This window comes from Myxine glutinosa, chromosome 2 (genome assembly GCF_964187855.1).
Source record: "Myxine glutinosa chromosome 2, kmMyxGlut1.1, whole genome shotgun sequence".
Classification (NCBI taxonomy): Eukaryota; Metazoa; Chordata; class Myxini; order Myxiniformes; family Myxinidae; genus Myxine; species Myxine glutinosa.
In genome coordinates, this window is record NC_136262.1 from 264,370,705 (window position 1) to 264,395,944 (window position 25,240).

At 45.3% G+C, this 25,240-nt stretch overlaps 1 protein-coding gene across 2 annotated transcripts in view; it reads right to left on the reverse strand.

Annotated features, from left to right (window-relative positions):
* The window catches only part of PYROXD2 (pyridine nucleotide-disulphide oxidoreductase domain 2), a 78,455-nt gene that overhangs the window by 34,056 nt on the left and 19,159 nt on the right, over positions 1-25,240 (reverse strand). Inside the window, exons 2-3 of one of the 2 annotated variants that reach the window (XM_068105740.2) lie at positions 24,360-24,379; positions 18,206-18,299 (exon numbers count right to left, since the gene is read on the reverse strand). In XM_068105740.2, the coding sequence (XP_067961841.2) occupies positions 18,206-18,299; positions 24,360-24,379 (114 nt within the window). The remainder of the gene's footprint in view (positions 1-18,205; positions 18,300-24,359; positions 24,380-25,240) is intronic. The other variant, XM_078772529.1, reaches the window with a different exon arrangement.

The following is a 25,240-nucleotide window of genomic DNA, read 5'->3' on the forward strand; positions in this document are numbered from 1 at the left end:
AGAGATAATACCAACTCATTTTGACGAACTTCACAGACATTTTCCAAACACAATTTTTCGATAAACACATCAAGTTCAGCCATGGTGTTGGAAAAATTAAATACAAGTTTTACCTTTGCAGAAACAAGCGCAGTGAAAAACATCATGACGTTACATTGGTGAAGCGGTTTACCGTTACACTTCTCCTTTCGGGACAAATATGTAGCAAGTTTTTCTGTAGCTACAAAAAAAACAACAGTTCATACTTTTTGCCATGTTGACGTTCCTTTTTGAACCCAAAAATTAAGGAACGAAAAGTAAATCTGAAATTCATTTTGTGTGACACAAAGTTTAACCAGTTAAATAATGGAAAAAGTCTTTCACAGCCAATGATAAAATGAAATACATCATCATTTACAGAGCAAAAGGGGCAGCATGCAGATATTGGGGCAAAATTCCTCACATATGTATTGCATTGGATGATCCAGTGGGCAATGCGCCACTGGAGATCCCCTGTTCTTTTGGTGATTTGCTTACAATACATCGCTTCCCATACAGGTTCAGTGGGGGGCCCGGCAGGGAGTAGTCTCTTCCAGCGTGCTACTCCGTTTAATGGAGAAACACCGATAATTAGGGACACGCAACACCTATACCGGCTCTTGATGCTTGCAGCTTGTAGTTCATTTGTTCCTGTGCTAACAGGTGGAAGTTATCTGGGGGAGCAGTCAAAAATCAGTTTTGGGAAATATGACCCATCAGGATGTCCATGTGTATTCTGAGTCCATAATAACCGTAGCTGATGACTTTTTTGTACGACCTTTCTCATTATGAAGCCGATTGTCCTCTTGGACCGAATTCCTAACGTATTTGAAATTTCCTTCAGAGTCTTCCACCCTACACCAGAGTTTGGCCGTAGGTACCATACTTTGTTCATGCCTGCATCAATGATGCGTTGGCACAAATCACGGCTCTTGAATACATCAGGGAAGAGAGGGTTGAAAAACAGTGGTTCAAATTCGAACATCCCTGGGGAGTATGTGTCCTCTTTGCGACTCACTGTAAGACCTTTCCAGGCATTGAGAAGGCTCTGGGAGAATATAGGGAGCATTGGTGTATCCACATACTTGAGGTGGGTCAGGAATACTTCAAGACCATAGCCGAGTCTGCCAACCTGTTGCAAAATATGACAGGCCAATGGGTGGTTTGGCAGGTGCTCAACATATAGAAGGTGCTGGATGGAGCACAAGCGAAAGGCTATGAGGCGGTAGCCGAGTCTGCCCACCTGTTGCAAAATATGACAGGCCAATGGGTGGTTTGGCAGGTGCTCAACATATAGAAGGCGCTGGATGGAGCACAAGCGAAATGCCATGAGGCGGTAGCCGAGTCTGCCCACCTGTTGCAAAATATGACAGGCCAATGGGTGTTTTGGCAGGTGCTCAACATATAGAAGGTGCTGAATGGAGCACAAGCGAAAGGCCATGAGGCGGGATTTCACGTGAACAAGGCCTTGGCCTCCTTCAGATGAAGTATGGCATATTACGTTTGGTCACAGCCAATGATGGCCTCCCCCAAAAAAGTCCACAAGTTTGGCCTGGATCATTCTAAACAGCACTTCCGGCGGTTGTAGGCAAATAAAACGATGCCATGAAGTTGCAGCAATCAAGTTATTGGCAACTAAGACACAGCCCTTAAATGAAAGGTGCGTAGGGCTCTTTTCCACAGGTTCAGTCTCCTCTCCATTTCTCCAATCAAGTCTTCCCAATTCTGTTTCATAAGTTGTGTGGAACCAAGGGACACACCAAGGTAGTCGATACCATCTACCTTCCATTCTAAGTTTTCTTGAAGAGGAGGTAGATGTGTCGAGACAGGGAGGCAACTATGAAGGTAAGGCACCCAAATAGCTTTGCTTTTCCTCAAATTAACTTTCAGGGAAGAAGCCTGGAAAAGGGTTCTCAAGGCTTTAACAAGAGCATCAACATCCCGGTTGCTTCTGATGATGACGCACACATCATCTGCATACGCTGATATAGTCAATGGTGGACTCCTTGGGAAACACGTCAGGCCAGAGATATTCTCCCTGAGCGTACAGAGTAATGGTTCCATTGCTAACGCAAAAAGCAATCCTGAGACTGGGCAACCCTGCCGTACCCCTCTCTGAACCTGTATGGGGGAAACGAGTTCATTGTTTACCTTAATTACACTAGAGATGTCAGTGTACAATAGATATGAAGGCTCTGAAATTAACCCCACAGCCACATGCTTCCAGAACACGCCACAAAAAAACATGATCAATACTGTCAAAGGCTTTTTCAAGGTCTAGAAACATTATCTCAAAATCATTTTGATCGTGGTGAGTGTCTATTAAATCCCGAACTTAAAAAATGTTGTCATAAATGGATCGACTGGTGATACAGAAAGTCTGATCGGGTAGGACCAGGTCACCAATGACTTTCTTCAGACGATTTGCCATCGCCTTTTTTTTTTTTTTTTTTGTGTTGTATACAAGATCGAGGCTCGTGAAAGAGCGAACATTAATCACACAGAAAGACAAACAGACACATAAAACAAATAACATCGGGAGCGGTAGACAAGATGGGGAGAGAGGGGGAAGGACACAAACACAACATTTCAGAGCAGGGACCGAGAGACATGGAGACATCGAGAGAACTGTGGGAGGGAGAGGGCTTTGGGGGGAGGCATGGGAAGGGGGGGGGGGGTGGGAGAGGTATAAAACATATGGACACTGCCAGGACTTCCAGGAAAGAAGTTGGAATTTCAAACAAGGTGGATCTGGGGTGAATTAGTGGGGGTAGAAAAGATCAAGGTTTTGGATGGGGGAAGATAAGAGATGGTGGTGAACAGCTGTTTTAAAGACCTGGAGGGAGGAGTGGGATTGAAGTGAGTGTGGGAGTTTGTTCCAGAGGCGGGAGAAAAGAGGAATGAAAGAGTGAAGGTGAGCAGAGAGCTGAGATTTCGGCAGTTTAACCATCAGAGGGTGGCTGGCAGATCTTGTGCGACCTGTAGGAATATTTGGGGGACAGAGCACAGAGAGAGCTGGGGGAGCAAGGACGGAGAGGAGTCGGTAGAAGACAGAAAGACCACCTACCTGCCTGCGGTGAGTGAGTGAAAGGCCCTCAGAGATAGCTTCACCGCGGGAGATTCCAATGATTCTGAAAGCTTTGGATTCAACAGTGTGAAGCCGAGCCAGGTGTGAGGCAGGAGCACCAGCCCATAGGGGAGAACAGTATTCCATTGAGCTGCGGATGAAAGCCTTGTATGTGGTGAGGAGCTCAGGTGTGCCTAGGAAGGACTTCGCACGACGGAGGATGCCCAGTCGGCGACTGGCTTTGGAGGCCAGCTTGGAAATGTGGTTTTCCCAAGAAAGATCATGGCAGATAGTGAGACCCAAAAGCTTGAGCGACAGAACTTCTTGGAGAGGATTGTTGAGAAAGTAGATGGGAGGGTTGTCCAGTCGATCTTTTCGGAGAGACATAGTAAGAGTGTGAGATTTGTCAGGATTGAAAAATAATGTTCCACTTGTTTGACCAGTCTGTGAATTTGCCCAGGTCTTCAGAGAGTGAGGAGGCTGCAGACTGCCGATCTGAGGGAAGAGGAATGGAGCGGCAGAGAGTGGAGTCATCAGCAAAGAGATAGAGAGGATTTTCCAGAGAGTCGGAGAGATCATTGATAAAGACCAGAAAAAGCACAGGGCCCAGCACACTGCCTTGGGGAACTCCAGCCTGAACAGGAAGGGGAGATGAGAGCAATCCATTCAGGGCCACACGTTGACTACGACCAGAGAGGAAGTCCGCAAGCCATGCATGGAGATTTCCATGGATACCATAGGGGGAGAGTTTGGTGAGCAGAGCTGGGTGCCAGACCGTATCGAAGGCACGTGATATGTCAAGGGAGACAGCTCTGATTTCCTGTTTGGCATTGAGGACCTCCATCCATTGTTGAGACAGCAGAAGCAGCATGTCCAGAGTAGAGTGACCTGGTCTGAAACCAAATTGATGATCAGAGATCAAGCCATTGGAGAAGAGGAAAGATTTCATATCCGAAGAAATGATGGATTCCATGACTTTGTTGATGATTGGGAGCAGGCTGATTGGTCTGTAGTTGCAAGGATCTGTTTTTGCACCTTTTTTGTGTAAAGCGGTAATGTTTGCTGATTTCCAGGATGCTGGCAGATGACCTTGAGCAAAAGATAGGGTGAAATGAACAGAGAGAGCGTGAGATAGAGCGGCAGAGCAGGATTTTAGGACCCGTGGGCTGATGCCGTCTGGGCCAGTTGCAGAATCAGAGTCGAGGTTTGACAAAAACTCCTCCACCTTGTCAGGAGAGAAGGACACAGAGTCCAGGAGCAGTTGGGTTCGACTGGGAAAGGTGGGAACAGAGAGAGATGGGTTTGGGACTAAGGATTTTGAGGCAAACACAGAGTTGAGGCATTCGGCTTTGTCACGTGCGATGTCAACTGTGTGGCCATTTGAGGTAAGGGAGGGGATGGAGGGGGAACAAACACCAGAAACGGATTTGACCAGACGCCACCAGGATTTGGAGGAAGGAGACAGGTTTGAGAGTTCATTCTTGAGTGAGGAGAGATAGTGCTTCCTGGCACTCCTGAGGGTAGACACACACTTGTTCCGAGCTTGGTGGAAGGAACTGAGATTGCCTTCAGTTGGATTAGCCTTCCAAGAGGCAAAGGCAAGTTGTTTCAGGGCAACTGCCTCACCACAAGATTCAGTGTACCATGGACGGGAGGAAGGGTAAGACAACTGAAGGCGAGATGGGATAAATCTGTGCATGAGAGAGATCAGTTTGCTTTGGAAGAATTCCCAGGAAGAATTGATGTCAGAGGCAGTGGAGATGGGAGACCAATCCAGACGATTGATGGCTGCATGAAGACCGTCCCAGTCGGCCTGAGTGAAATGCCAGACTCGTCGACGCAGAGGAGGCTCTCTGAGAATGGCCAGAGAGATGTCCACTTTGACAAGCACATGATCAGAAGAACCGATTGGAGCAGAAGAAGAGCAGCAGACATTAGCAGGGAAGTTTGTCATAACCAAGTCGAGAAGAGAAGATACTCCATTGGCTGAGATCCGGGTCGGGAAATTGACGGATTGTGTCAATCCCAGTGAGTCACAGAAGTCCTTTGCTGAGGTGCCATGACTGGTGAGAGAGGAACCCACACCCAACCAGGTGGCATGATGACAGTTGAAGTCACCACATATGAGGAAGAGAGAGTTGGGATGAGTGGATAGAAGTTGGTCCATGTTGTCAGACAGTGAAATGTAGATGGAGTCATCACTGTTTGGGGGACGGTACAGAACACATATGAACAAAAGGTGGGAGCGGAGAGGAAGCCGTAGCCAGAGGTACTCCTGGGGGTGAGGAGGAGAGAGGGCAGTGCAAGGAGAGTGAGGAAGAGAGTTTTTGATAAAGATAGCCACCCCACCACCAGGCCGAGGCTCAGGTCTATCATACCGGAGGAGGGAGTAACCAGGAAGAGATATTAAGGAATCAGAGACATCTTGAAGGAGGAAAGTCTTTGTTAAGCAGATCAAGTCTGGATTGTCAGAAGCAACCTGTATGGAGAGATCAGTCAGGTTTGAGCGAAGGCCCCGGATGTTTGAGGTCCATACCGTTAATGAAGAGAGAGAGGGGGAGCATCGGGTACAGGACAGGGGAGGGGAGGAGTAGGGTAAGATGAAGGATGAGAGGGGGAGGTAGGGAGAGCAGTTTTTTTTTTTTTTTTTTTTTTTTTTTTTTTGTATACAATATCGAGGCTCGTGAAAGAGCGAACATTAATCACACAGAAAGACAAACCGACACATAAAACATATAACATAGGGAGCGGTAGACAAGATGGGGAGAGAGGGGGAAGGACACAAACAACATTTGAGAGCAGGGACCGAGAGACATGGAGACATCGAGAGATCTGAGAGAGGGCGAGGGCTTTGGGGGGGGGGGCGTGGGAAGGGGGCAGTGGGAGAGGTATAAAACATATGGACACTGCCAGGACTTCCAGGAAAGAAGTTGGAATTTCAAACAAGGTGGATCTGGGGTGAATTAGCGGGGGTAGAAAAGATCAAGGTTTTGGATGGGGGAAGATAAGAGATGGTGGTGAACAGCTGTTTTAAAGACCTGGAGGGAGGAGTGGGATTGAAGGGAGTGAGGGAGTTTGTTCCAGAGGCGGGAGAAAAGAGGAATGAAAGAGTGAAGGTGAGCGGAGAGCCGAGATTTCGGCAGTTTAACCATCAGAGGGTTGCTGGCAGATCTTGTGCGACCTGTAGGAATATTTGGGGGACAGAGCACAGAGAGAGCTGGGGGTGCAAGGCCGGAGAGGAGTCGGTAGAAGACAGAAAGACCAGTTGATAGTGTGTCAGAGATTGCAGAAGAGTTCCAAGAAAGGGAAGGATGAGGAGGATGAAAGGTTTGATGGTGAAGGGATGAGGCACAGTGAGGGGTTGTTTGAGGGGGGGCAGAGGAAAGTAGAAGGTTGGGGGGGGGGGTGGAGGTATGAGATAGAAGGGAGACGAAGTGGGGAGGAGGCAGCTTTGAGGAGGAGGGGGGAGGAGGGAGAATTGGAGAGGAATGGTATGGGGGGAGATTTGAATGGGAGGTGTTGGGGGGGAGTTTTGAAGGGGAGGAGTGAGGGGGGAGTTTAGGAGGGGAGGGGCAAGGGGGGAGTTTAGGAGGGAAGGGGCAAGGGGGAAGTTTAGAAGTGGAGGGGCAAGGGGGGAGTTTAGGAGTGTAGGGGCGAGGGGGGGGGATTTGGAGGGGAGGGGCAAGGGGGGAGTTTAGGAGGGGAAGGGCAAGGGGGGAGTTCAGGAGTGGAGGGGCAAGGGGGGGATTTGGAGGGGAGGGGCAAGGGGGGAGTTTAGGAGGGGAAGGGCAAGGGGGGAGTTCAGGAGTGGAGGGGCAAGGGGGGAGTTTAAGAGTGGAGGGGCAAGGGGGGAGTTTAGGAGTGTAGGTGCAAGGGGGGGGGGGGGGATTTGGATGGGAGGGGCAAGAGGGGAGTTTAGAAAGTGGATGATTAATGAAAGACGAACATTGAAAACAAATTGGGTTTGTTGTGATTTTCAAGTTAGCAATCCGATTCAGAACGATGGAGGAGGGATGGAATGAATGTGAATTTAGACCATATAGTGAGGGAGACGTATAAGATATTGAATTTCTTTTTTTTGAAGTGGAATGAGTTGGAGAGGAAATTGAGAAAAGCCTTTTAAATAGGAAGAAAAACAGCGTGTTGTAAAATACCACTGAGTAAAACACTGAAGGGGAAAGGTTAAACATATTTAAATAATATTTAAACAGAACCGTGAACAATCTTATATGCACAAAATACCAACGGGGGGAGAGCCGAGAGGGACCACCACGAGTCACGTGAACAGGGCAAACGGTGGATGGCAAGGAGATAATGGGGGCGGGGCGAACAGCACACCTGGACAGAAAATACAGGATGAGACAACAGTACACGTGGAGAAAGGAAAATAAATGTTTTTGGTTTTGTTTTTTTTGGGGGGGTGGGGGTGGGGATTTAGAACGTTAGACAGAGTATTATGTTCGGGGTAGAAGGGAAAAAACTAAGAGCCAAGCAAAACACGCTTAAGTTAACAAACACCGACGGGGGTACAACTACAAGGCCGCACACGAGGAGCAGAACACGATTAATTAATTACGAGTTACAGGAAATTCAAACCAAAACTAACTATAATCAAACAATAACGCATGGCCGATAAAATAACGAGTTGAAATTTGACAATCTATCTGGGGAAATGGGGGAGAAACACGTGGTCGAAGAACGAACGAACGAATAAGAATGAATAAACGAATGAGAACAGAGAAGGAAATGTTTTTTTTTTGTTTTTTTTTAGTTGAGATTTACATAAGGAAGTAGGCTATGGGGTGAAAAGACTGGGAAAACAGAGAATGAAAGTTATTGGATCACAAACGACGGACCGCTGAGAGAAAAACAAAGCCTCAAGGTTGTACAGTGTACACTGTACAAGGCCTCAAGACACGACACGAATTAACACGATTTTCAATACAGGTATGAAAGATTTGCACCGAAAATCTTCGTCGGGAGACAATATATACACCATAAAATAAATACAGTTAGAACGAAAATACAAATAGGAACAATTACTTAACTTCGATATCGATGGAGAGCGTGGAGAGCTGAGAATAAACGAACCCTCACCAGCAAGACCGGAAACGGAAGTGCCCGGAAACGGAAGTGCTTTGAAAACAGTTTGTAGTCGGTGCACAATACTGAAACTGGTCTCCAATTCTCCATCCGCCGGAGATTTCCTGACTTTGGGAGGAGACTCACCACTGCTCTCCTTAGGCTTAATGGCATTGCACCAGTTCATATTGTCCCACCACAGGTTAATGGAAGCAAAACGGGGCTTTTTTTTCAACTACTGCGATTCATAGGTTGTGAAAGGCTTCCTTAAAAAAGGCATCATCCAAAAGCCGAGTGTTAAATTTCCAATAGGCACTAGTATGCTTAAACTGAGGAAGGGATAGGCCCATAGTGACCATGTGGTGGTCGGAGAAGATACACATTAGACGGGACAATATTTGAGAAGGTTATCATATTCCTAAAACGTGGGGTGATGTAAAACGTTAACATATGTCAAGCCTCGCTAAGGACACTTGACCATTGGAACATCGACACCATGTGTACTGTTGGTCATTTGGGTGTATGAAGCACCATACATCAAGAAAACCCATGACAGAAAGGAAATGGGAGAGGTCATCATGGGTTTCGGGATATGGTTCTGGTGAGTTTCTGTCCAATTTGGTCTCAAACGTGCAATTGAAATCACCCCCCATGCATATGCATTGATTGAGGTCAAACAATTTTAATTGGTTCATCACGACAGTAAAGAAAGTTTTACGGTCAGTACTTTCACTTGGTGCATCGACAACAACAACAACAACAACAGGCATTTTAAGGCCATTTTCCCTGTTCGAGCAGGGGTTAGCCTTGCGGTCCCCATGACAATCTTCTCCATTTTACCCTATTTTCTGCATCTCCCCTTGTTAACCCCCTTGCCCGCATTTCTTCTTCGACCATCTTCAGCCAAGTCTTTCTCGGTCTTCCCCGTCCTCTACTCCCTTCCACATTCATTTCCATCACTTCTCAACCAGTCACTTTCATCCTTCCTCAACACATGACCAAACCATCTCAACCTGTTTCTCTTCACAGCATCCATCACAGGCTCTATTCCCATCATCTTTCGTAATTCATCATTTGTCTTTCTCTCTCTCAATAATACTCCACATATCCACCGAACCATTCGCTACTCTACGTTCATTACCCATGTCTCGCTCCCATAAATCATAACACTTCTCACACAAGCAGCATACACCTTTCCCTTCAGCTTCAACGACACTCCCCTCCTCGTCAGTACGCCACTCAGTTCCCGAAACTTCTTCCATGCACATCTCACTCGAGCAACCGTTGCCGAATCTGATCCACCTTCTCCATTCAGCATGTCTCCTTGGTAGCAAAATGTTTTCACACCTTCCAGCTTCACGCCGTCTCCAAGATCCAACTCAACATTTCCTCCATCTGCAGCTCCCTCTGTGCACACCTTACACTTGAATGTAGCTGCCACACTGGTTAATGACCCTCTCAAACCACTACATTTTTGATGAACCCACTCAGCGCACATTGTACATTGAATGGAATTCACTCCGACACCCTTCCTGCACACAGCACACAGCCACTTCCCAGTTATTTCCACCTCACCGCATGCTTTACCACTTGCCATCACCTTCGTTTTTGCGATATTCACCTTCAGACCTTTTGTCTCCATAGATTCCTTCCACGTGTTCATCTTCTCCTTCAGTCCATCCATACTTTCTGCAATCAACACCAGATCATCTGCACACAAACTACCACGGAAAACCCTCCTTTACGTTCCGAGCCAGCACCTCCATCACAGCTACAAATAGTAGTGGGCTTAGTACCGACCCTGATGCACTCCCACCTTCACCTCAAACTCACCACTATTCCTGTCCTTCGTCCTTACAGCTGTGCGCGCTCTTTTGTACGCTGCCATCACTACTCTGATCAACGATTCCTCCACTCCTAACTTCCTCAATGCCCATCTCACTACTTCACGTGGAACCCTATTGAATGCTTTCTCTAGATCAACAAACCCAAAAAACAACTTCTTCCTCTTCTCCATGTACTTCTCCTGCAACTGCATTTCCATATATCTTTCCCATCTTCCTTTAATTCCATCTGGATCGACAATGATTTGTCCCACTTCATCCTTCAAGCAACTCACCCCCATCACATCACACCTCTCTTTCGCTATCTGCTTTGCAATCCTGAATACCGCTCTCTGACCCTCTTCCAAATCCAAGCGTTCTCCGAACATTTCCCGACATGCCTCCTGCGCCTTTGCTACCTCTTTCTTTGCAGCCTTCTTGGCTGCCTTATAACTTTCATGCGCTGCTTTTTCTGCCCCCTTACCATTCGCCTTCTGCCACTCCTTGAACTTCTTCCTCTTCTCATCAATCCTCTTTCCAATTTCATCATCCCACCACCATGTTTCTGAGTGCATCGGTGGTCCTTTTGTCCATCCACATACCTCACCAACGGCTCCCAACAGACTATGTTTCATTGACATCCAACCACGTTCAAGCTCAACCACATCATCCTCTACCATACTCAGCCTCTCTTTTAATGCCTCCCCTACTATCACCTCTTTCAACCTCCACACCTTCATTCTCGGTTGGTACTTCACCCGCCGAGCTCTCCTCGCACCTTTCACCCTTATGTCGCAGACAACCAAGTGGTGCTGTGAAACAGCCTCCTCCCCCGGGATCACCTTTGCGTCCCAGAGGTTCCCCCTATCTCGCCTACACACCATCAGGTAGTCAACGGTTGTCGTCGACCCACCTGACATGTATGTAACAAGCTTATTATCCTCTTTCTGGAACTGAGTATTACAAATCAACAAATCAGCTCCATCAGCAAACTCCAAAATCCTTTCACCTTCTCCATTTCTCACACCATATCCGTAACCCCCATGAACTCCCTCAAAACCGTCCATACTCCTTCCCACATGTCCATTTCGGTCTCCTCCTGCCACAACAACTTCCTCATCTTTCACGTTTTCCATCAGCTTCTCTATCGCACACCAGAACTTGTCCTTCTCTTCATCGCTTCGACCAATCTGCGGAGCATATCCCGAGATGACGTTCACCAAGAGCTTTCCAATCATCATTTTCACCATCATCAACCTATAGTTTCACCATCAACCATCACTCTCGTCACACTCACCACACTGTCTACAAACTCCTCAGAAAACAGGACACCAACACCATTCACGCCCTCCAGGCACCCTTGCCACACAAACTTGTATTTCTGTCCTTGCCTACCCTTCACCATTCTCACACCACTTCCCTTCCATCTCGTCTCTTGCACACAACATATGTCCACTCTTCTTCTGACCAATACTTCCACCACTTCTCCTGATCTCCCTGTCATTGTCCCTACATTCCATGTCCCAAACCTCAGAAACCGATCTCCACGTCAGGTCTCTACTTGGTGTATCTGCATTAAAAAATAATAAATTTTAGATTATTAATCAGCAGTTCCAGGGAAGCCAACCGGCCCTTTATCACCTCCTGAAAGAGGTAAGAGTCAGGTACAAGTCCTGGTTTTAACAAGAACCCAACTCCAGCAGATACAGACGACATGTTACTGAAGAAGCATTTACCTTTAAAAATGCTGCTCCAGTCATGTTCAACCTTCTCAATGATAGGAGTTTCCTGCAGTAAGATCACATCAACTTGTTTCCGTTTGAATAAACTATTTACTTGGATCTGGCGGATGTTACTCGCCCCACCACCATTTATATTAAGAGTTTCAAGAGTGAGTGTCTTCATATTTGTTTGTGCATTTTGTCTGACGCTGAGAAAACTCAAACTTCGCCTTTGTTATTATTTTCTTTCGTCGATGAAACTGTGATTTTGTGAGATTAGTTCCTCAGATTTTTTTCGGACCAGTTTTGCAGCCTCAATAAAGGAAGCCAAGTCGGGGAAATGATCAAAAATGACAACATTCCGTTGTCTGCACGTTTCATTGAGAAAGGAGAGAACAAGATGAGGAGGGACTTGGGGCTGATCTACCATCGATTGTGATACAACCGTCACATACACCTCCTCCTCTGATTCCGATAAGTCCGACATTGCCCCAAAGGGGTCTGGGTCGATACCCTCAGCCATTCCTGATTTATGAACAAGTTTGCCAGGGTCTGGGGGTCCCCAGAGTGTTGGGTTTGGGAAACATCGACAGACTGACTTCGACTTTCCTCAAATGGAGTCAAATCTTTGTTTACACACTCCTGTGGATTTGCGTTTCCACCCTCATTTGCTAAAAGGGCATCATTATGTTGCACCACAGTTTGATCCTTCATGTGGTCGGATCAATGACGTATCATTCACTGACTCACTGTCAGCCATATTTACATCCTCACCCTCATCCGTGCGGGAAATGGAAGCACTTTGTTGTACAGTTTGAATCCCGTTACACTTCTCCAGGTGTTCCGTTTCATTTATTTGGTCCACGTTTTGCACTGAGATTTCAAGAGCATCCTGAAGAGTTTCTGCACGGAAGGTGTGCAAATCGAGCACGACCATTTTAACAGCACCTGGTGTTAACGACTCATCAGGTGCTCTTCGTTTACTCGTCACCAATTTCGATTCGGTTTCCATAGCAACGCTTTGCCGAGGAGGAAGAACATTGGAGATTGAGCTGCTGGTTTCACCCTCATTGGGAATAATAAGCCGTGGAGTACCGGCAACCTCCTCCTCGTTGGGAATGTTAATTTGTGGAGTCCGGTAACCTCCTCCTCGTTAGGAATGTTAATTTATGGAGTACCGGTAACCTCCTCCTCGTTAGGAATGTTAATTTATGGAGTACCGGTAACCTCCTCCTCGTTAGGAATGTTAATTTGTGGAGTACCGGTAACCACCTCCTCGTTAGGAATGTTAATTTGTGGAGTACCGGTAACCACCTCCTCGTTGGGAATGTTAATTTGTGGAGTACCGGTAACCACCTCCTCGTTAGGAATGTTAATTTGTGGAGTACCGGTAACCTCCTCCTCGCTAGGAATGTTAATTTGTGGAGTACCGGTAACCACCTCCACGTTAGGAATGTTAATTTGTGGAGTACCGGTAACCACCTCCTCGTTGGGAATGTTAATTTGTGGAGTACCGGTAACCACCTCCTCGTTAGGAATGTTAATTTGTGGAGTACCGGTAACCTCCTCCACGTTAGGAATGTTAATTTGTGGAGTACCGGTAACCACCTCCTCGTTAGGAATGTTAATTTGTGGAGTACCGGTAACCACCTCCTCGTTGGGAATGTTAATTTGTGGAGTACCGGTAACCACCTCCTCGTTAGGAATGTTAATTTGTGGAGTACCGGTAACCACCTCCTCGTTAGGAATGTTAATTTGTGGAGTACCGGTAACCACCTCCTCGTTGGGAATGTTAATTTATGGAGTACCGGTAACCTCCTCCACGTTAGGAATATTAATTTGTGGAGTACCCGTAACCTCCTCCTCGTTGGGAATGTTAATTTGTGGAGTACCGGTAACCTCCTCATTGGGAATGTTAGTTTGTGGAGTACCGGTAACCTCCTCCTCATTGGGAACAATAAGCCGTGAAGTACCGGTAACCTCCTCCTCATTGGGAACAATAAGCCGTGGAGTACCGGTAACCACCTCCTCGTTGGGAATGTTAATTTATGGAGTACCGGTAACCTCCTCCTCGTTAGGAATATTAATTTGTGGAGTACCGGTAACCTCCTCCTCGTTGGGAATGTTAATTTGTGGAGTACCGGTAACCTCCTCCTCGTTGGGAACAATAAGCCGTGAAGTACCGGTAACCTCCTCCTCGTTGGGAATGTTAGTTTGTGGAGTACCGGTAACGTGCTCCTCATTGGGAAAAATAAGCCGTGGAGTACCGGTAACCTCCTCCTCATTGGGAATGTTGATTTGAGTAATGGTAACCTCCTCCTCGTTGGGAATGTTAATTAGTGGAGTACCGGTAACCTGCTCCTCGTTGGGAATGTTAATTTGTGGAGTACCGGTAACCTCCTCCTCGTTAAGAATATTAATTTGTGAAATACCGGTAACCTCCTCCTCGTTAGGAATATTAATTTGTGGAGTACTGGTAACCTCCCCGTTGGGAATGTTAATTTGTGGAGTATCGGTAACCTCCTCCTCGTCAGCAATATTAATTTGTGGAGTACCGGTAACCTCCTCGTTGGGAATGTTAATTTGTGGAGTATTGGTAACCTCCTCCTCGTTGGGAATGTTAATTTGTGGAGTACCGGTAACCTCCTTGTTGGGAATGTTAATTTGTGGAGTACCGTTAACCTCCTCCTCGTTAGGAATATTAATTTGTGGAGTACTGGTAACCTCCCCTTTGGGAATGTTAATTTGTGGAGTACTGGTAACCTCCTCCTCATTAGCAATATTAATTTGTGGAGTACCGGTAACCTCCTCGTTGGGAATGTTAATTTGTGGAGTATCGGTAACCTCCTCCTCGTCAGCAATATTAATTTGTGGAGTACCGGTAACCTCCTCGTTGGGATTGTTAATTTGTGGAGTATTGGTAACCTCCTCCTCGTTGGGAATGTTAATTTGTGGAGTACCGGTAACCTCCTTGTTGGGAATGTTAATTTGTGGAGTACCGTTAACCTCCTCCTCGTTAGGAATATTAATTTGTGGAGTACCGGTAACCTCCTCCTCGTTAAGAATATTAATTTGTGAAATACTGGTAACCTCCTCCTCGTTAGGAATATTAATTTGTGGAGTACTGGTAACCTCCCCGTTGGGAATGTTAATTTGTGGAGTACCGGTAACCACCTCCTCGTTAGCAATATTAATTTGTGGAGTACCGGTAACCTCCTCATTGGGAATGTTAATTTGTGGAGTATTGGTAACCTCCACCTCGTTCGGAATGTGAATTTGTGGAGTGCCGGTAACCTCCTCGTTAGGAATATTAATTTGTGGAATACCGGTAACCTCCTCCTTGTTGGGAATATTAATTTGTGGAGTACTAGTAACCTCCTCCTTGTTAGGAATGTTAATTTGTGGAGTGCCGGTAACCTCCTTGTTGGGAATGTTAATTTGTGGAGTACTGGTAACCTCCTCCTCGTTAGGAATATTAATTTGTGGAGTACCGGTAACCTCCTTGTTGGGAATGTTAATTTGTGGAGTACTGGTAACCTCCTCCTCGTTGGGAATGTTAATTTGTGGAGTACTGGTAACCACCCCATTGGGAATGTTAATTTGTGGAGTACTGGTAACCACATCCTCGTTGGGAATATTAATTTGTGGAGTACCAGTAACCTCCTCGTTGGGAATGTTAATTTGTGGAGTATTGGTAACCTCCTCCTCGTTGGGAATGTTAATTTGTGGAGTACCGGTAACCTACTTGTTGGGAATGTTAATTTGTGGAGTACCGTTAACCTCCTCCTCATTAGGAATATTAATTTGTGGAGTACCGGTAACATCCTCCTCGTTAAGAATATTAATTTGTGAAATACCGGTAACCTCCTCCTCGTTAGGAATATTAATTTGTGGAGTACTGGTAACCACCCCATTGGGAATGTTAATTTGTGGAGTACTGGTAACCACATCCTCGTTGGGAATATTAATTTGTGGAGTACCAGTAACCTCCTCGTTGGGAATGTTAATTTGTGGAGTATTGGTAACCTCCTCCTCGTTAGAAATGTTAATTTGTGGAGTACCAGTAACCTCCTTGTTGGGAATGTTAATTTGTGGAGTACTGGTAACGTCCTCCTCGTTGGGAATGTTAATTTGTGGAGTGCCGGTAACCTCCTCCTCTTTGGGAATGTTAATTTGTGGAGTGCTGGTAACCTTCTCCTCATTAGGAATATTAATTTGTGGAATACCGGTAACCTCCTCCTCGTTGGGAATGTTAATTTGTGGAGTACCAGTAACCTCCTCATTGGGAATGTTAATTTGTGGAGTATTGGTAACCTCCTCCTCGTTGGAAATGTTAATTTGTGGAGTACCGGTAACCTCCTTGTTGGGAATGTGAATTTGTGGAGTACTGGTAACCTCCCCGTTGGGAATGTTAATTTGTAGAGTACCGGAAACCTCCTCCTCGTTAGGAATATTAATTTGTGGAGTACCGGTAACCTCCTTGTTGGGAATGTTAATTTGTGGAGTACTGGTAACCTCCTCCTCGTTGGGAATGTTAATTTGTGGAGTGCCGGTAACCTCCTTGTTGGGAATGTTAATTTGTGGAGTACCAGTAACCTCCTCGTTAGGAATATTAATTTGTGGAGTACCGGTAACCTCCTTTTGGGGAATGTTAATTTGTGGAGTACTGGAAACCTCCTCCTCGTTGGGAATGTTAATTTGTGGAGTGCCGGTAACCTCCTCCTCGTTAGGAATATTAATTTGTGGAATACCGGTAACCTCCTCCTCGTTGGGAATGTTAATTTGTGGAGTGCCGTTAACCTCCTCCTCGTTAGGAATATTAATTTGTGGAGTGAAGTTGTGAAGCAGCAGGACAAAGACATCTGTATCGTCGCAGACAACTTTCATGTGCGAGTCCTCACTGATACCTGACACTATTTGGACTAAATGATGGATGATGATGACATCTGCTTCTTCATGTTGTGTTTTCAGATCCCGTCTCCCGAGAATGGAATTGTTCCATATTTGTACTGGTGTTGGATCTTTTCCGGTGATAACCAGTTTGTTCTGGTTGTTCTCAATGTGGGTCATTACTCATTAGATACCGGTAATGTGAATCGATGACTTTATCTGAATTTTATCGTTATCGGTGGATGCCATCTTCAAAGTATGATACATGTGTTATCTATCTATAATTCCAGCAATCTCTGTGTGTGTGTGTGTGTGTGTGTGTGTGTGTGTGTGTCTGTGTGTCTGTGTGTCTGTGTGTGTGTTTGTTTGTTTGTCTGTGACCGCTGTTTCTCGACAACCACGGGTCCGATATACTTGAAACTTGCCAGGTATATTGCTGGGGACCCGAGGATGTGCCTTTTCAAGGTTTCATATTAATCGGAGAAGTAGTTACCGAACTATGTCCAAAAAACGATTCAACCAATCAGAGAGCAGCGAGCTATCACGTGTGCCGAACGTGGCGAACAGACTCTGCCTCGGACGGCACATTTGAGAGCGTATTCATTTATTTCACGTTGGAAAACTATGTTGCCGTTAAACTATGTTTTAAAACTAATTAAAACTAATTTGCGATTCATCGTAACTGCGATTTGCGACCTTCCGGACAGTGAAGACTGCACTTCCGGCAGCCAATCACAGAACGCGTTATTGCGTAGGCGTGGCCGATGTGAGAGCGAGCCGAGCCGAGCGCGTGCGCCATTACGGTTCGTAATTCGATTTCTTCCGGAGAAAATAATAATTTCTCGATTTCTTATGCGCATTATTTCTCCCAATTCAGTCAGAGCGAAGGGCGGAAGCGAAGAGCGTTGTTTTTTTTGTTTACGGGCGTACGGGCGGGGTAGAGCGTACGGGTAGCGTTTTTTTTTTTTTTTGGCAAGGAACGGGCACCCACGTACGGGCATGCCCTAGTAGTTATAAGCCAGAGAAGACAGGTAGAGTTAACTTTGGGAGCAAATCGATGGAATAAACTGATATTAAATGTGATTCCCTTCATTGGGTTTTTTGTTCCCGCCCAAAAGTTCCATGTCAGACACACAGGGTTGTTCATCACCCTCGTCCTCAGGTCGGACATTCGGGCTTCGCATTGACACACACACAGCCACGAGCATCTCTGAAGTGAAATGGCGGGATTATATGCCCGTGTGCGTGGGTTAGACCAAACCCATCGTAATGGTAACCGTCACATGCGGATAAGTTAACCGCGACAAGTGAATAAGGTAACCGCGACATGTGCATAAGGTAACCACGCATTATGCCGATGCATAATGCGCCTCTCATTGGACCGTTCGGCATTGTTTCCCGCTTTTATCAGCTTCCGTAGGGCTCCGCCCTCCTTCCACTGACCACGCCCAATATTAAAGGGCCGTAGCTCACGGAGCGCTCACACAGCTGTGAGGAGTGCTCGAGCTAAACAAATCAATTACCTGTCATTATCACGATATTATTTCTGGTCCATTTACCGATATATTATTAAATTAGTAACAAGGAATTAACGATACACCTGCCTGGCACAATTTCCTCGGTGACAGAAGCACCACCCAGCAGGTTTCTTCTCTCCAGCACGGCCGTGCGGACACCAGCACGTGACAGATAGGCAGCCTTCATGCACACGAACACGTGATAGAATACACATGAACACGTGATAGCATATACATTAACACATGATAGCAGATACATAAACACGTGATAGCATACACGCAAACACGTGATAGCATACACCCCAGCACGTGATAAACAGCCTTCATGCACACTAACACGTGATAGCATATACATAAACACGTGATATAATATACATTAACACGTGATAGCATATACAGAAACACGTGATAGCATACACACAAACACGTGATAGGGTACACGCAATCACGTGATAAGATACACACAAACACGTGATAGGATACACACCTGATATACATATACCTGATACCATACAACCATATACCTGATACCATATACCATACAACACCTGATATGATACACACAAACACGTGATGGCATACACACAAACACGTGATAGGATACACACAAACACGTGATGGTATACACACAAACACATGATAGCATATACATAAACACATGATAGCATATACATAAACACGTGATAGCATACACACCAGCACGTGATAGCATACACACTAGCACGTGATAAACAGCCTTCATGCACACGAACACGTGATAGTATACACATGAACAAGTGATAGCATATACATTAACACATGATAGCATATACATAAACACGTGATAGCATACACATAAACACATGATAGCATACACACCAGCACGTGATAGCATACACACCAGCACGTGATAAACAGCCTTCATGCACACGAACACGTGATAGCACATACATAAACACGTGATATAATATACATTAACACATGATAGCAAATACATAAACACGTGATAGCATACACACAAACACGTGATAGGATGCACACAAACACGTGATGGCATTCACACAAACACGTGATAGGATACACACGAACACGTGATAGCATATACATAAACACATGATAGCAGACACACAAACACATGATAGGATACACACAAACACATGATAGCATACACACAAACACATGATAGCATACGCACAAACACATGATAGCATACGCACAAACACATGATAGCAAACACACAAACGACTCTTGGCACCATACAATCTTTGTTGTAGCCTTCATGCACTTGTCTGCGCACTCGGACGCGGCCATCTTGACGATAGACCAGAAATCTAGACTCGTCACTGAAGATCACATGATTCCAGTGTCCTGGCTGCCATTGACGGTGCTCTCTGGCCCACTGCAATTGGCGCTGGCGGTGTTGTCTGGTCAGGCGTGGCTTTCTCAGGGGACGCCTGGCACGATAGCCTGCTTGAACCAGTCGTTGGTTGACTAGCCTTCTGGATACAGGCACATTTGTCAGTTGCTGCCACTCAGCCCTAAGCCGATTAGCTGACTTGGTACGGCCATTGCGGACTAACCGGTGCAGCTGGCGATCATCACTCCTTGTGGTTCTGCGGGGACGTCCTGGCCTCGGTATTGGAGTAGGGACACCCCTCTGAGCATTTCGTTTCAGGATCTTTGACACCTGACCTTGAGTGATGCCATACTGCCGAGCATTAGCACGCTGTTTCATGCCGTAATTTCGTAAAGCCACCACTCCATGACAAACAGCATTGTCGAGTTGACGGACCATCTCCAGTGGAAGCGGCAATAACTTTTGGAGACGTGCAGCAGTTGTTTTCCACTAATACAGAACGCAACAACCCTTGTATACCCGACTGTGAAACCAATCGTCAAATGCACCTGTCCGTACATTTTGCCACGCCACCTGTGATATAATCCTGTTATTGACTTCTTGCTGCGACAGACAATCAGTGACATGGTTCTTTTAACAAATAAATCACCAAAGTGTAAAAGAAACTCACCAGATTGATATACTGAGTTAAGAAATTAAACCCAAGTCAAGCAAAAAAAAAATTCCATATTAAATGTCAAGTCTGTATGTATGTATTATATATATATATATATTGTTGCGGATATGGGATTTGGATCCATCCATATCCGCTTGTAAATATTCCCCTATTTCCCCAATACTTCCCAACTATCCCCAATCCCCCATTCCCTAGTCCCATTGTCTGTAAACAACACTCTGTAGACCCGATCTTCCCCTATTTCCCCCATTATATGTCGCATCCAGGTCCACCGCATCTCACGTAGACAACTATAGGACATCTTGCTAGTTATTCTTAGTCTATGTCAGTTAAGGACTCGTTTCCATTAATTCTGACTCTTCGTTGCACCAGAATGTGATTGTATGGCACCGTTAGAAAGTTTAGGACCTCCCAATACCTCCCCGCAGCTCTTCCTCATGGTACAACGACAACAACAACAACAGCGGCGGCGGCGCGGGGAGTGTGCGTCCTCACTCCGGCTTGGTTAGCCGCCATTGAACATGTGCTCCGACGGGGTTACCACGCAGGGGCTCGCTGTCAGCTCCTCGTCAAGGGCGGAGCCCGGTAACCCCCCGCACCCAATAGAAGCGGCGGACCGATTCCATCTGGGGCGGAGCTAACGAGCCGAGGGCGTGTCATTCCCGCTGAGCATGCGCAGGAAGAGGGAGGTGACATCAGATGCGCCCTCAGCTTGGAGAGAGAAGACGCCACCTCCGAGCGCTGAAATACCTCCCCGCATCTCTGGACCGGACCGTGTTGATTCTGCCCCTGAGCCAAGGTGCACCTTGTGCTATCGACTGCCTGTCCTTCCTTGCCATCAATCCCCATGTAAGTCAGTCTTGTCCCGTTTGTCTGTGGTCTGTCGGGGATAGATAAGACTGTGTTTAAGTGCCCATCTTTTCTGTGCTTTACCTCTTACCGTGTAATCTACCCCTTTTCTGCATCACCAATTATATCCTCCTCCGGAGGTCTTGAGAACTGTACCCCTTGTGTCGTGTCATTTATCCCAGCCGTTGTGTCCTTTCCATCATTGATTTAGCGTAGCGCGATTCGGCCAACGTTCGAGTGGAATCGGGCGGGATAGGGTTCTAATCGGGGAGTAACTGTTCGGACGCGGTAATACCAAATCGCTCGGTAAACTAACATCTAAAACCGCGTCTGTAACAATATGTATGTATTATATATGTATGGATGTATTACATATGTGTGTATGTATGTATTATATATAGATGTATGTATGGATGTATTATACAGTCACGTGAAAAAGTAAGTACAGCCCATGTAAAGTTTTGACTTTTTCAACATATTTCAACATACAGCTATTTGATCTTCATTTCAACAATATTGATAGATAAAGGTGATATAATATAACAAATATCATGAAACATTTACATTTTGTAGTCCATTGTATAATTTAAATTAACATAAATGCAAATTTCGCATGTGGAAAAAGTAAGTACATCCCATGAAATGTTTTAAAAATCTTTTTAACATATGTGCACATATCAATATTTGATCTTCATTTAAACAGTATCTATAGACAAAGGTGATCTAGTTGAACAAAAAACAATGAAAAATTGACTTTGCAATAATTTATTCAACAAAAATTGTTGCACAGCTCTTTTCAAATCCCCCCACAACATCTCGATGGGATTTAGATCCGGGCTTTGACTTGGCCATTCCAGAACCCTCCATTTCTTTCTTTTCAGCCATTCCTTGGTGGATTTACTGGTATGTTTAGGGTCATTGTCATGTTGCAAGGTCCACCTTCGGTTGAGCTTCACCTTTCCGACAGATGGCCTCACATTATCCTCAAGCACCCTCTGGTACAATGAAGAATTCATAGTGGATTCTATGATTGTGAGCTGCCCAGGCCCTGATGCAGCAAAGCTGCCCCAAACCGTAATATTTCCACCACCATGCTTTACAGTTGGTGTCTGGTTCTTGTGGTCAAATGATGCCTTTGGTTTTCGCCAAAAATGTCTTCTGGTACTGTGGCCAAATAGCTCCACCTTTGACTCATCTGTCCAGAGCACATTGTTCCAGAAGTGCTGGTCTTTGCCAAGGTGCTCATTGGCAAACTTTATTCTTGCCCTGATGTTCTTTCTGGACAGCAAAGGTTTCCTCCTGGCACACCTCCCATGTAGATCAAATTTGTGCAGCCTCTTTCTCATGGTAGACTCGTGCACTTTGACATCAACAGTGGCAAGAGCTACCTGTAGGTCCTGTGATGACATTCTGGGGTTCTTCGAGACTTCTTTCAGCATCTTGCGGTCTGCTCTCGGGCTGAACTTGCTGGGGCGGCCTGGCCTGAACAAGTTGGCAGTTGTTTGGGATCTTCTCCACTTGTAGATGATCTTCCGGACAGGCGAATGATTGATTTCAAATTGTTTGGAGATCTTTTTAAATCCCTTCCCAGACTCGTAGGCATCTATAACCTTCTTTCTGAAGGCCTGAGAGAGCTCTTTTGATCTCGGCACGGTGACGCCGCACACTTCAACAACAAAGAGCAAACCAAACTAAATGTCTGAGGTTTAAATAAGACAGGTTTCTCCAAGATCCTCTCTAACGATGTTCTAATCATTTGCACCTGAGCTGGTGCACCTGATTCTAATTTTAGGTATTTGAAGTAGTGATAAATGTCGGGGTGTACTTACTTTTTCCACATGCGAAATTTGCATTTATGTTTATTTAAATTATACAATGGACTACAAAATGTAAATGTTTCATGATATTTGTTATATTATATCACCTTTATCTATCAATATTGTTGAAATGAAGATCAAATTGTATCTCTTGAAAATCCCGACTCTCTTGAAAATCCTCTCTATCTCTTTGCTGATGACTCTACTCTCTGTTGCTCCATTCTTCATCCCTCAGATCGACAGTCTGCAGCCTCCTCACTCTGCAGACCTGGACAAAATCACAGACTGGGCAAACAAGTGGAACATGTCTTTCAATCCTGACAAATCTCACACTCTTACGATGTCTCTCCGAAAAGACCGACTGGACAACCCTCCCATCTACTTTCTGAATAATCCTCTCCAAGAAGTTCTGTCACTCAAACTTTTGGGTCTCACTATCTGCCATGATCTTTCCTGGGAAAACCACATTTCAAATCTGGCCTCCAAAGCCAGTCGCCGACTGGGCATCCTCCATCGTGCGAAGTCCTTCCTTGGCACACCTGAGCTCCTCACCACGTACAAGGCTTTCATCCGCAGCTCAATGGAATACTGCTCTCCCCTCTGGGCTGGTGCTCCTGCCTCACACCTAGCTCGTCTTCACGCTGTTGAAAGCAAAGCATTCAGAATCATTGGAATCTCCAGCGATGAAGCTAACTCCAAGGGCCTTTCACTCACTCACCGCAGGCAGGTTGGTGGTCTTTCCGTCTTCTACCGACTCCTCTCTGGCCTTGCCCCCCCAGCTCTCTCTGGGCTCTGTCCCGCAAATATTCCTACAGGTCGCACAAGATCTGCCTGCAACCCTCTTATGGTTAAACTGCCAAAATCAAGACTCTGCTCACCTTCGCTCCTTCATTCCTCTTTTCTCCCGCCTCTGGAACAAACTCCCTCACTCTCTTCAATCCCACTCCACCCTCCAGGTCTTTAAAACAGCTGTTCACCACCATCTCTTATCTTCCCCCATTCAAAACCTTGATCTTTTCTATCCCCGATAATTTCACCCCAATTCCACTTTTTGAAATACCAACTTCTGACCTGGAAGTCCTTGGTGTCCTTGTGTTTTATACTTCTCCCACCCCCCCCCCCCCCCCCACCCCTTCCCACGCCTCCTCCCCCCGAGCCCTCTCCCTCCCACACATCTCCCTGCTCTCAAATGTTGTGTGCTCTCAAGTGTTTGTGTGCTTCCCATTCTCTTGTCTTCCGCTCCCTCTTTTTATATATTTTGTTTGTCTGATTGATTTGTTTGTGAAGTAAATGTCAGCTCTTTCACGAGCCTCGATTCAGTATACAAAAAAAAAAAAATAAAAATAAAATAAAATAAAATAAAATAGCTGTATGTTGAAATATGTTGAAAAAGTCAAAACTTTACATGGGGTGTACTTACTTTTTCACGTGACTGTATGTGTGTGTATGTATTATATATATATACAGTATATATATATATATATATATATATATATATATATATATATATATATATATATGTATTATGTGTGTGTTTATGTATGTATGTATGTACATACTCACAGCAACGAGTCCATTATGACCTGCAAAAGGGAGAAGAGTTAAAGAAGTTAAATAATTTCTATTTTAAAATGAATTTCAATAAATCAAACGAATCTCTATAGATCCAAGGCTTTTCCTATTAAGGTGATTGTCAGGTAGGCTCTAATTGCTAGGTAAAGTGGTCAGAATCTGTTGAACAAAATAAAAAGAACTAATTTTGTTTATAACTAAACACACAACGTATTAGGTGTTACCCTTCTGTTTGTGTTTGTCTGTTACTTGCAAAGTCGAAGATTTTTCAAGTATATTGGTCGGTCGACTGTTATTCTGTCTGTCGGTCCATCTCCTACAGGTCACAATTCCAAACCGATCATCATGAAACTTTACCAAGTTGTAGAGGAAGTTACAACTGAGAAGCGTATTGATTTTGAGGTCAAAGGTCGTCTTGAGGTCAAATTTCTAAAATCGTCATTTTTCATCTGATTGACTTGAAAGTTGAATGACATTTTTGTTTCCGTATACAATATCGAGGCTTGTGTTAGAGATATCTATCTATAATTCCAGTAATCTCTGTGTGTATGTATGTATGTATGTTTGTCTGTGACCGCTGTTTCTCGACAACCACGGGTCCGATATACTTTAAACTTGCCAGGTATATTGCTGGGGTCCCGAGGATGTGCCTTTTCAAGGTTTCATATTAATCGGACAAGTAGTTACCGAGCTATGTCCAAAAAACGATTCAACCAATCAGAGAGCAGCGAGCTATCACGTGTGCCGAACGTGCCGAACAGACTCTGCCTCGGACGGCACATTTGAGAGCGTATTCATTTATTTCACGTTGGCAAACTATGTTGGCGTTAAACTATGTTTTAAAACTAATTAAAACTAATTTGCGATTCTTT